The 12,764-nt window shown below is 46.5% G+C and overlaps 1 protein-coding gene across 20 annotated transcripts in view; it reads right to left on the bottom strand.

Moving 5' to 3' along the window:
• PLEKHA7 (pleckstrin homology domain containing A7) overlaps positions 1-12,764 on the bottom strand; it is a 256,276-nt gene that overhangs the window by 38,594 nt on the left and 204,918 nt on the right. For all 20 annotated transcript variants that reach the window (XR_011649935.1, XR_011649936.1, XR_011649937.1 and 17 more), the window contains 3 exons: positions 10,391-10,861; positions 1,110-1,620; positions 538-624 (listed from right to left, as the gene is read on the bottom strand). Coding sequence is in view for 15 of the 20 variants with exons in the window: in XM_071218169.1 (XP_071074270.1) it covers positions 538-624; positions 1,110-1,620; positions 10,391-10,861 (1,069 nt within the window). In the remaining 5 variants the exon portion in view is untranslated. The remainder of the gene's footprint in view (positions 1-537; positions 625-1,109; positions 1,621-10,390; positions 10,862-12,764) is intronic.

The following is a 12,764-nucleotide window of genomic DNA, read 5'->3' as shown; positions in this document are numbered from 1 at the left end:
AATTACACTCTTCACCCCGGGGAACAGGTCAGCATGGATGTGACACCGTTAAGCAATTATTGCATTAATTCTGTCATTAGGACAAAAAGAGGCACTAGCAGGAAAAAGGCTATAGGAAGGTTTTTTGTTTTTTTTCAGAAGAGCAGCAACCAACTAGGTAACTGCCCCCAGACTGCAGCCTTGGAGTCAGAGTTAACTAAACAAAGTTAGGATCAGGGGAGAAAGGTGAGGAGCGAAAGGGAGAAAGGCAGGTGGCTGGAAAATGCTTCAGGCACAAATCTACTCCAAGAGAAGACATGTCCAATATTCTCCTCCACATCCCCCACAAGCTCGAGGCCTGATCTGAGAGGACCCACTGCCGGCTGGATGAGTCTGAGCAAGTCATCTGACTCCTCTGAGCCTCAGTTTCCTCATCTCTAACATGGGGTGGCTGGCTGGCTGCCCTGCCTCCTGGCCCAGGAGGGGAAAGCCCAGTGAGGCAGTGCTTTGTAGACTGTATCCCATCCCTCGCTTGGAGAGCGAAGAGCAGCTGCTTACCGATTTCCCGTGCAAGCTGGGGGCGCTGACCGTGTGGGTCATGTAACCCAGGGAGGGCATGGAGCGTCGGTCCACGTGAGAGGAGTTCTGCAGGCGGGGAGACAAGAAGTCAGGCCGAGGGCCCCATGCAGGCCAGGGCTGAACCAGAGCCTGTGCTTCTCGCTGCCAGGGCAGCCGTCCACACGGCCCTTGGCCTCTCTGGACCTGGCCTGCTGGTGCACACCTCCCTTGCTGGGCTGTAACAGCGATAAACTGTGAAAGCACCCTGGAGACTTAAGAGCTGAAAGTGGGGGTTATTATTGGTTGAGCTGTTCTAGCACAGACATCTCTTCTGCAAGAAGGCAGGACTCAATGTCTCAGAGTCCTCATACAAAATGGGGTAATAATAGTACCTACCTGACAGGATGGGAAGAATGAGACTTGAGCAAAGCCTTTAGCACTGTGCCTGGCACAGAAAAGTACTGCATAGGTGTTGGCTATCATTAACATCCCACATTGTTCAAATGGTGTTCAAACCATGGGGGGCTCCCAGCACCCTAAGGCTGGACCCCAACAGCCTGGCAGAGCCTCACCTTGACAGCCTTTCTGGGCGAGCCCCCCAGTGAGATGTCTACACTCCTCCTCTGGTCTGGTGGCTTCACAGTGACCCTCTCTGCTGGAGTGTGTGGGCGCCGGGGTGGGAGGACCCTTGGGGGCCCCGGGGGAGGGATATCTGAGGGTGATGGAGGCACCGAGATGGAGCGGGGCACCTCCAGCATGCTCTTGCTCCGGCCCTGGTCAGTGAACTCAGGGGAGCCGGTGCAGATGGGCGCCGTGGGGCTCCCATGCCGGAACTGCTGGCGCTGCTGCCACTCGTAGAGCTGCCACACTGTGCCATCCCGGTGTGCCCGGCGCTCCTCACTCGACATCTTCAGGTGGCTGGCTCGGTCCTGCGCGTACTTGTAGTCACTCGGCAGGTTGCGGGGTGGGGGAGAGGAGCCCCCCGAGGGATGTCGGGTGTTCTTGGGAAGAGTCTGGTAGTTTTCTGGGAAGGACAGCGACTGGCTAGGACCCTGGCGAGGAAGCGTCTGGTCCGAGGGAAGGCTGAGGAGAAAGGGGAAGGACAGGTAAGAGCCAAGCAGCTGGTCTGCCAGGCTTTGGTGAAAAAGCTGGGCATGTGAGGAAGCCCTGTGAGAGCCCCAAAAGAATGCTCCATGCAGACATCCAGTACTTCAGCTGCTTTCTCTCTTTGCAGAAGACTTTAAAACCATTTTTCCATGGCAGCTTTGGCATGCCAACCACCCTGCCATGCCGACTTGGCGGCCCTCCTCACCCCATTACTTTAAGTGCAGCGTGATTAAACTGCCTTCTTTCCCTCTTTGCCAACAATCAGCTCTTCCAAGGGATGTGTAGATTTCTAGGAAAGCCTCACAATCCTCTGTGCTACCAAGATTTCTCCTCACCTAGTATTCTAGAACCAAGTTCTAGAAGTTCTTAAAGGAAAGAATCGGGTTAGTCTCTTCTTCTACCACACTAGTCTAGACACTGATTATCGGTAATCACCCCTTCCATTACCACCCCCGACTGCAAGGCCCTCCTAACTAGTTTCCACTCTGGTCACAGTCAACCGCTCTGATCCAACCGGTCCCTTGCTCCATAAACTTCAATGGCTCCCGCTGGTTAGGAAATAAAATCTAAACTTGTTGGCCTGGCACATGGAGCTCTCCATCATCTGACCTCAACCCACATGACTCTCCCATCTGCCCAGTACTGCCTTTCTCTTACAGTCACGCTCTCTTCTCCTCCTACCAGGACCGGGACTAGGGTGAGGCAAGCCAGGGACCTGGGGCCCACAGTGTAAGGAGGCACACTCATGCCCTCTCCGGGGCTTGCTGGAACCTGAGTGAGAGCCTAACCCTAGTCCCAGCCCAGCCTCCTCCACAACTTTGGGAAGCAGGAAAAGCAGGGGTGGTCTGACCTGGGTTTGAATCGTAGCTCTACCATTTGCTCGCCATGTGACCCCAGGTAGCTTACTTGCTGCTCTGAGCCTCAGCTTCCTTACTGGTAACAGGAGGAAAGCACTAGCAGCTTCATAAGGCTGCTCCTCAGAGTAGATGAGACACCTAAGAGAAGTGTGACCTCTAATGCCTGATACACAGAAGGTACTTCAGCACTGAGTGCTCCCTTCCCTTCTCCTCATTTTTATAATATTGCCCCATCTCCCCTGTAGGCGCCCCTTGCCCTGTTTATCCCAATCTGATGCATTCTCCAGGAGCCTGCACTGGGTTTCCAGTAGTCCATGCCTTTTTGACAGGGCACCCCTTCCTCTGCTTGATCCAGTTACCATACTGTCTGTAACTTTTCCAAGGTCCTGTATTGATATAACCTTTTCATATTTATAAGACATCTCTTTTCCAGCCAAGGAGTACAATCCTTGGAGAGTAAGAACTATGTCTCACACTCAGTGGTATTGTTCATAGGCTGAGAAAGTCCTGGCACATAACTGGCCCTTCAGCAAATACTCCAGTATACAAAAGCTGGATATGATTTTGAAAACAACCACCAACTAGTTGCAGTATTTTGTAAGAAGGAAGAAAAACTCAGCAAGTGGCAAAGTACAGAGTTTTAAGACTTAAAAAATTAACCTGAGAGGCAGCACAAAGTTTGTAAAAAGAGTACCAATTTTGGAGTAAGATAGGCCTGGGTTCGAATCCTGCCTCTATCAATTTTATCCAATGAATGTTTACACCCACCATGTACTGGACTGTGGTCTCAGCCACTGCTACTTGAAGTGTGCCCAAACCAGCCCATCAGTACCACCCAGGAACTTGTTAAAGTTGCACATCGTCAGGACCGCCCCAGACCTACTGAATCAGGTGGGGCTCTGCAAGGTGTGGTTTAACGAGCCCACCAGGTAGTTCTGATGCTGATGAAGTTTGAGGGGTGCTGTTCTATTGTTTTTAAAACCCATTTAATCATTTCCTAACTATACGACCTCAGGCAACAGTCATTTTATGTCCTCTGAGCCTTTCCTTTCTATAAAGTGGAGATAAGAAGAACCACTTCATAGATGGTTATGATAGCCTTTTTCTGGTTATCGTCCTCATTGCAATCACAATTTTTAAAATTGCAATTTTAAGATCTCATTTGTTCTGTCAAGTGTGTGTGTGTGTTTGCCACCAGGTGGCAGGGTTTGCCATTGATTTCCAAAATTAGACAAGTTGGCTCACTGAAGAATACTGAATTCTCAAATGGGGCAAATGGGGGGAGGGGGCAGCACTTTCCTTTGAAACGTTCATGACTTTTCTTACCACTGTTCACTATGCCTGAAGCAAAATGCAAACAGTGCAAAGCATGTCTTACCTTTGCTGGCACCCGTCCATCCCTCCCTGGGGCTCTGCAGCCCACTCTGGGGTGTCTGGATGGCCTGAGTCCCCCAAGGCCCTGAGCTCATCCTCCCATCTATGCCTTTTGCTTATGCACCATCTGCCAGGCCCCCGGTGCTGGCCACTTGGGGGCAACCCCAAAGACTGGTGATGCCTGGTCACCAACTGACAAGAAGCCAAACCGTGATAACAGATGGTGGAGGGAAGGACACAGGAGGTAGGGTCCGAAGATGAGGTAAAGCCCCCATGGGAACAGAGAGGAGCTTCCCAGGGCAGCTGTGTCCCTGACAGCAGATCCATTTGCTGGCCCCCCCTAACTCCACCCAGCCTTACCCAAAAATAGGGCTCAGAGTTTCCTGCCCTCTCTTCTGCTCTGTGGTCACAGGGCCTCCCCATCTCAAAAGCACTAAACAAAGATATTCTGACACTATTCTGCTTTATTTTACAAAACCACTACAAAATGGTCATGTTGATATGTAAAATCAATTTTATAGTAATTACTCGTGCAGCAGATATTCCTGAGACCCTTAACTCTATTCCTAACCCCCAAATCAATTGTACAGCACTTTCAGCTTTATTCCTCATTAACGTGTTTGAGTCCCCACCTTTCCTACCTTTTCATTTTATAAGCATGCATTACTTCGCTTCAGAAAAAAATAAAGGCTAGAATTTCAAAGCAATCTCTTAGAACATGGCACGATTATAAGAATATGTCAGTCTGTCCCCCTGAAACATCATTCTAAATGAGTTTAATGATGTGAAATATAACATATATCTCCAAATACTGAGAGAATAATTAGAAATAATTCCCTTTTCAGTCTAGAACCAAGAATACAGGATCATACTGCAGTTCAAATAATCCTCCTTTCAACCTCTACTATGTGCAGTCTAATGAGATTAAAACAGTTTTTACCCAAAGTAAATATGTGCATCTTCTATATTTTCAAATGGAAAATGGAGAGATTCCCTTATTAAACAGCCAGATCTATTCATTACTTGACTGTAAAACATTAAAATTTGTATCTTTAAGTATAAGAAGATCCAGGAATGCAAGATGCCAACCATTCAAGATATAAATGAATTACCTGGGAATGAACAGACACTTAGCTCAGAGAGAGACAGCACTTTATTCTCAGAAGGGTACTCAATATTCTGCCTTCAAGTCCCCATTTTTACTCACTTCTCAGCCCACTGAGATCTGCTTCCATCACTCGGCTGAAATTCCTCCACCATGTTCAATGACATCCAGCTGGTCAAAGCCAAACTACCTGTGTTCAGTGACAGATCTGATGTCACCCTGTCCCTTAGATAAGAGTGGCTCTACCTTCCATCTCACATCCTAGGAAAGTCCAACGGCCTTGCCAATACACTGCTCATCTCCTTGAAGTTGACTTCTCAACCTTTAACTCCCTAATATATCTTTCCACACCCAACTATAGCAGACCTTTAAACGCAGGTTTGAGGGCTGTCAAAAACAGTTACGGACAGACATTTCACAACAACAACTTGTAACTGCATATCAGTTTCTAAAAGTCCTTTCTGCACCCCTGCCACAAAGGGTTTCTCAACGGGCATGCCTCTTACTGGCTTCTTTCTGCCCTCCCCTCCTATCTGCCTCCTGACATCTAAATTCCAGTTCTATTAAGTAGTGCAATTCAGGTCTGCCCAACGAAGCCCGTCAAAAAGCTCAGTAGAACAGAACAGGAGAGACCCTAGGTTTCAGATTCCTTCAGTGGTACCCAGCCTCCTTGGAACCCAGCCACCCATGTGGAAGTCCCTACTGGCAGCACCTCACACTGCTGACCCAACTCCTAAATGAAACTCTCCCTTCAGAACACTCCAGTTTTCCTCCTATGTCTCCTTCATGGAGACTTTGCTTTCGTCTAACCCTTGGGCTGGGGAAACCCAGGGTTCTGTCATTGGCCCTCTGCTTCTGTCCACTCTAAACTAGGGATTCTCAACCCTGGCTGCACATTAAAATCATCTGGCTAGCAGGGAGATAAGGGCTGTATGGTTCTAAAAATCCTCATGTCCAGGCTACAACCCAGACCAACAGAATCAGAATTTCTGGCATGGAACCTGGGTCTCAGTAAATATTAAACTTCCATAGATGATTCCAGTAGGCAGCCCAGCAATCAGTTTCTCAACTATGGCTATACATAGGATTCACCTGAGGTAACATTAAAACCTATTGATGTACTGATCTCACTCCAGATGAATTAAATAAAAACCTCTGGATTAAGGACTAGAGTATTTCGTTTTGTTTGTTTGTTTCATTTCATTTCCTCCAAATGATGAAACTGTGCAGCCAGGATTAAGAACGACTGCTCTATTGTATCCTCTAGTATTACAGATGTAGGGTAATACTGTATCATACCTCTGTGCATGTAAAAGATCTTGCACCTGCTTTATGTTACATAGTGACCATGCTATATCAGACCTGCTTTTAATGACATTATTCTAGAAGGTTTTCTTTCCAGTTGATGATTGAGAAGCAAATGAAAAATGGTGCCAGGTACCATAACAGTAACAGGAAAAAACAAAAACAGAAAATCCCACTGCTCTAAGCATTCCATCTGGGTACTGTCAACTATTGCCAGGGCACTGGTTACCACCTCTAGGGTAATGACTCCCACATCTCTCTCTAACCACTTTCCCTATAACCCATTGTCAACTCCATGGGAAATTCCAAAGGCACCACATTCCTTTCCAAGCTCATTTCTATTTCCTGTGCTTGCATAAGATGCGTGGCACCGCATCTACCTTATTAAACAAGCCAAACCTGAATGTTAACCTCAACCCCACCTGTGTTTACCAAGTCACCTACCCAAGCTTAATGTCTATTTATCCTATCCACCCCCCACAATCTCACAGCTTTTGTTTAGATTTTCCTTGCCTCCTAGCCAAACTATGGTCACCTTAGACTTGATCATTTTCTCTTTTCAGTCTTTTCTCCATCTAAACCATCTTCTAAACATCACCAAAGTATTTAACCTAAAACAGTAGTTCTCAGTACAATGAGAGTAGAAAAACAGAGACACTTACACACTTTTGGTGGGGTATGAATTGAAACAGTATCTTGTGAGGACAATTTTATAATATCTATCGTAATTAAAATTGCATATGCCCTTTGACCCAGTCAAATCACTTCAAGTAATCTGTCCTTCAACTATACTTGTATGCAAAGACAATTGTGCAAAGATATTCACTGCAGTATAGTTTGTAATAGCAGATGTATATGACCACTCTAATTGTCTATCAACAAAGGAACTGTATAAAGATCACTGTAGAGCCATATAATGGGGTACTCTGTAGCATTTAAAATTAATGATATATGTCTATATATATGCTGATACAGAAAGATAGCCAAGATATATTAAGAGACATATACACGTGTATGTGCACATGTACATATGCTCTCACACATACATTTATATTAAGATACATTAAGTTTTAAAAAAGGTGAAAAACAGGTTTTTTTTTTCTTTGTTTTTGTTTTCTTTTAATACAGAGGTTGGTCTTTGAGAAGTAGAACTAGGATTCTGAGATAAGACGGGGGACACTTACTTTTCAGGATTTACCCTTTGATATTGTTTGGGTTTTTTACCTTGTGAGTTTATTACTGATATTATTTGCTGAGCAGTAATTAGACATTGACCAAAGAGAGACTTACACATCTAGATATGAATTAGATGGTGAATTTGTAATTAGAAAAAACTAAGCAAACTAAAAACATGACAATTTTCAACACTAGGGAAAACAAAAAAGTGTATGACAAATGAAATTTAATTAGCAGACTACATGGCCCAGCTGTGAATATTTACATTGTCATAACTTAAATACTAACTAGGGATCCAACCAAAAATTATGCTATAACTATATTGTGAAGCTGGGATAAGGGTAAACATATGTCTCTTAGAAAGAGAAGAGGAAAGAGGGAGAAAAAGAGACTTAAATCCTTATCTTCTAGAGTAGAATGTCAATAGATAAATGGAAAAATCAAGAAACAGCAGTATAAGTGTCTTATTTGGAAATATGGAGGCAAATGGGGAAAACTGCTACAAGAATTGAAAGTGGTTGCCTCAAAGGAACAGGCATCAGCAGCAGTGATAGAGGGTATCATATTATTTTATTCTTAAATTATGTACATATATTACTTTAATAAAAAATTTAAAGAGCCAAGAAGTAAACTAAAACTGTCACTCACATTTTGGGTACGGTGTATCAAAATCACCGGGGAAATGTATATGGACCTGCTGCATTAGAATTGAGGTGTGGTAAGGCTCTGAGTCTGAAAAATCTACCACCACCCTCATCCCTGTGATTCTGATGCCTCCTCCCTGCCACTACTTTCAAACTATTATTCTAAAGATTAGATATTATTATGCCATTTTCCTGTTTAAAATCCTTCAATAGGCTAAAATCCTTCAAAATTAAATTCAAACTCTTTAGTAGGAAATACAGGGTCATAGAAGCCAAACCCTTGCCCTCACTTTCTGCTCGTATTTCTGGTTTCTCCTGCCTTTACCTCCCAAGTCATTCAGTTTTTAATCGTTATTACATTTAAGAGGAAATGGCTTAAGTTATGATGTCAATAACCACACATGCTCAGTCTCCTCTGCTGGATCCCCTTTTTGCTGCTAATTTCTAAGTGTTGGGTACAACCTGAATGCTGTTTGCTCCCAAATGAACATCTCCAATCCAGACCTCTTGCCTCAACACCACACTACATCCATCTGTCCACCTGACATCTGCTCTTAGACAGCTAAGAGATTTCTCAAACATATATTCCAAAATGGAAATACTGGTTTCCCCCAAACTTGTTCCTCCTTAGCTTTCCCATCTCGGCAACTACGCAGTTGCTCAAGCCAAAATTCTAGGGACCATCCTTGGTTCCTCTCCCTAATCCTGCAGTTCCAGCTTACTGAGAAGCTTCATTGTCTCAACCTCCAAAATGTCACTCAATCTGTTTCTTTCTGGTTCCACTGCCACCACCCTAGGCCCCTGCAGCAGCCTCCTCGCTAAACTCATCTTCTTTGTGAAATATTAGTCAGAGCACATCACTTGCCCGCTTAAAAGTTTCCAAGGGCTCCCCCTATTGCTCTTTCAAATAAAATCCAAATTCCTTACCTGGGAGTATGAGGACCTACATGACACAATTCCTGCCAACTTTCCAGCCTCACACAGTAGTAAGGGCATCTCATAACCACCTACCTGGGGCCTACCTAGCCTGACACCAAGAACAGCAGCTTCCCTTCCCTGTGTCTTTGGGCAGTAGCTTTCCATTTTCAATAAGACACAAATTTTGGACAACCAAGTCAGCCTCGGGTGGGAATGAGAAGGTATCCTAGATACAGTATACAAGGCTTTCCCTTCCCCAAGTCTGTCCCAGCAGCAATGTCTATCAGTGGCCTGTCTGGAGGGTTTCCATTGTGATTTCCCTACCACTCACCCTCCCAATGCTCAGCTGAACCAAATTTAAGGGGTAAGAGCAGCCCGCACATGCATACACTACCTCCCCCCCCCCCCCAAAACACAGAGCAAATCCCATCTAGGCTATCCCCCTAGGAGCACTCCTACCTCCAGAGCCCACAGGGAGACAGTCTGGACCTTGCCAAGAGGGAGGGTGAATATGGCATTTTAGAAAATGTTTCTCAGGACTGTGGCAGACTTGGTCAGAGCTCTGCCACATCCTCTGCGGCTGCTCCGGCCCCTGGGGAACTTCCTGAACCCCCAAGATTCTGCTATCTTCTCTCCTGTGGCGGTTTGCTTTAGAAGCCTGAGGTTGGTGAAAAGGGTCTGCCCTGTCTTCATCATGAAAACAAAGCACAGTGGCTTCTGGGGACAACCAGGTCGCTGGGTGACCCTGAATTCTTCATTTTTCATAAACGCGTCCCAGTTCATCTAAAACTATAATAAAATAAAATTATAATAAAATACATAGTGCTTTGCAAATAGCAAGGGATGCTTTCTAAATAATTAAAAAACACTCTGTAGGGCTGGGTATGATAAAGCCTAGTGTCAACAATGCCTAAGAACTTTCATCTCTATGTGCCTGAATTAAAAAATGGAATTGTATTTACTCTATTTTCTATTATTTCCAGGAAGCAAGGAAGTAGTAGTGAAAGAGGAGACGATCAGTTACTATCGACATGCTGAATGGCACAAGGCCAGCTCTCCAGGGATGGAGAAACCTCCTGATGTAATCTCGCGTGGGCTTTGGAGCTGACAGACCTGGGTTTGGACCCTGACTCTGTCACTTATCTGTGTGCCCTGGGCAGGTTTCTTCAATTCTCAGAGCCCCAGTTTCTTTGTCCGTAAACTGGGGGATACCCCCTTCTCCCACACGGGGTTGTTAACAGGGATTTAGGGAGAAAATAGAGGTAAAGAGTTTAAGTCTGGCACTTAGCGAGTGCTGGGTAAACGACAGCTATTGCTATTCTCTTACTATGCTCATTATTAGCAGCAATCCTGAGTCCATTACTGACCTCCTGCCGTCTCCCTTTTGGACCTTTGCCCAGTGTTCCACCTGGGCCAGACTGCTCTTCCTCTGGCTGTGCTTTTCAGAGTTGGTCTTGGGAGGAAGGGCTCGCTGGTACCCGCCAGTCCCGTTCTGCTCTCCTGGGCCATAGGAGGCAGGCAGCACACCATTCTTCTCCGCCTGCTGCGGCTGCGCCTGCTGGCCTCGCGGGCCGCCGGGTAAATCCACAAACAAGGCATCGTCCTCGGGCGGCAAGTAGGGAGACCTGGCCTTGCTCCTGTCCCGCTTGCCCTCTAGCGGGTCCCTCCGGGGATGGTACTGTTCCTCCTCCTGCTCCCGCCTCTCGAAGCCGAAGGAGTCTTCAGGGCCACGATGAGGACAATCCCGTGCGTGTCGGGGTCCCACGCGACCACACTCCTGGCAGGCCTCCATGTGGTTGGCCTGGGGGACGGCCTGCCGCTCCACCTTCTCCGCATCCCTGCAATGACAACAGCACATTCAGCCCGCTCCACACAGCACAGTTGGCGGCCAAGGCTCCCCAAGGAACACAACATGAATTTGATCACTTCCAGGCCCTTGCACGGGCTATTCCCTCCGCCTGAAACACATTTCTTGCCCATTCCCTCACTCTCTCCATCTAATTTTTACTCCTTTGGGGATCTGGCTCAAACATCACCTCCTCCAGGAAGCCACCCTTAACACACAAACCCGGTCTAGACTGGGAGCTTATGCCACACCAATTGCACTGGACCATAGTTGCGTGTTTACTCATCTGTCTCCCAACTAGAAAGCGACTTCCTTCAGACCAGAGGCCCATCTGGCACAACACTGTATGCCCAGAATTTCTGCATAATGACTGGTATAGAAGAGGTGTTCCATAAACACTATTGAATTAAAAAACAAATAATTGACATGTGATGTTCTCATGAAGACCATCCTCATGCTCCCATGCTACTCTATGCTGACCCAGAATTTCCCTTTTACTATTTGTCTGTCTGTCTGTCTGTCCTAGGGTAGCCCAGCTTGGATAGAAGAGCACAAAGCCTGTCCCACCAGTGCTTAGCACAGCCCAAACTACAGTTCGCAGCATAACTACCATTCTTTAGAGAAGGTGAGTAGAGAGTAGGCACAGCAAGCTCTTTGTATGGACATTTAGGGAACAGCAAGCAGGAAGCCACAATAGCACTGGCTGCTGGTGACTATTATCAAGAGTTAAAGGGTCCAGGAACCATCCTGATCACTCTCCTTCGATTATCTTGTTGAATCTTCACAATTTTGTGAAGTATTATTAGTCAGATTTTATAGATAAGGAAACTGAGATGCATCAGATATATGATTTGCCCAAGATCACACAGCTGGAAAAGAGTGGAGCCAGGGCTTAAACCCAGTTAGACTCCGCAGCTCATCTGCTTTAAGAGACAGTCTGGGAAGCGGACTTGGCTGGTGGTTAGGGAGTCCATCTACCACATGGGAGGTCCATGGTTCAAACCCCGGTCCTCCTTGACCCGTGTGGAGCTGGCCCACGTGCAGTGCTGATGCGTGCAAGGAGTGCCCTGCCACGCAGGGGTGTCCCCTGCGTAGGGGAGCCCCACGTGCAAGGAGTGCGCCCCATAAGGAGAGCCGCCCAGCGCGAAAGAAAGTGCAGCCTGCCCAGGAATGGTGCCGCACACAAAGAGAGCTGACGCAACAAGATGACGCAACAAAAGAAACACAGATTCTCATGCCGCTGACAACAGAAGCAGACAAAGAAAGAACACACAGCAAACAGACACAGAGAACAGACAACTGGGGTGGGGGGAAGGGGAGAGAAATAAATAAATAAATATATTTTTAAAAAAGAGACAGTCTGCCCTCTACCGCCTCTGCATATGCATGTCATGGCCTCCATACATGCAAACCTGGAAATTGTAAAGGAGAATGGAGGGTGGTGATGATGTATCACGGTGTGGACTGAGGCTTAAGGAGGAGTTTCTGGGACATATAGGATGGCTCCTCTTTCGTGGCCTGTCTCCCACAGTAAGGTACCTTTCTCTTGCCCTTTTGGGGCAGGGTCCTAGTTATGTCTTCATTCCCATCACCTGTACCAGGGAGCCTTGCTGAATTTAGACTGGAAAGGCAGCCCAGCCCAAAAGAACCAGAAAGATTACCAGGAACCCTTGGATGAGGACAGCGTGGCTCCTTGTACTTGTAAAAAGGTCCTGGCCCTGAGATCCATTATTCCCTGAAATGGCCAAGCCAAAGTGGTCTCTACTTCAGTGTAAGAATATATGATGTAAATGCTGCCACATTTACATCTTGGTGGCCAGATCCCAGGCATCCTTGCAACATCCCAAGAACCTAGGTTATCCTAGCTACAAATAATCAGCACTTATTCAGGTCCC

Source organism: Dasypus novemcinctus, chromosome 10 (assembly GCF_030445035.2).
Source record: "Dasypus novemcinctus isolate mDasNov1 chromosome 10, mDasNov1.1.hap2, whole genome shotgun sequence".
In the NCBI taxonomy this organism is placed as follows: Eukaryota; Metazoa; Chordata; class Mammalia; order Cingulata; family Dasypodidae; genus Dasypus; species Dasypus novemcinctus.
The sequence above is the reverse complement of the archived record's forward strand: the minus strand, read 5'-3'. Positions and strand labels throughout refer to the sequence as shown.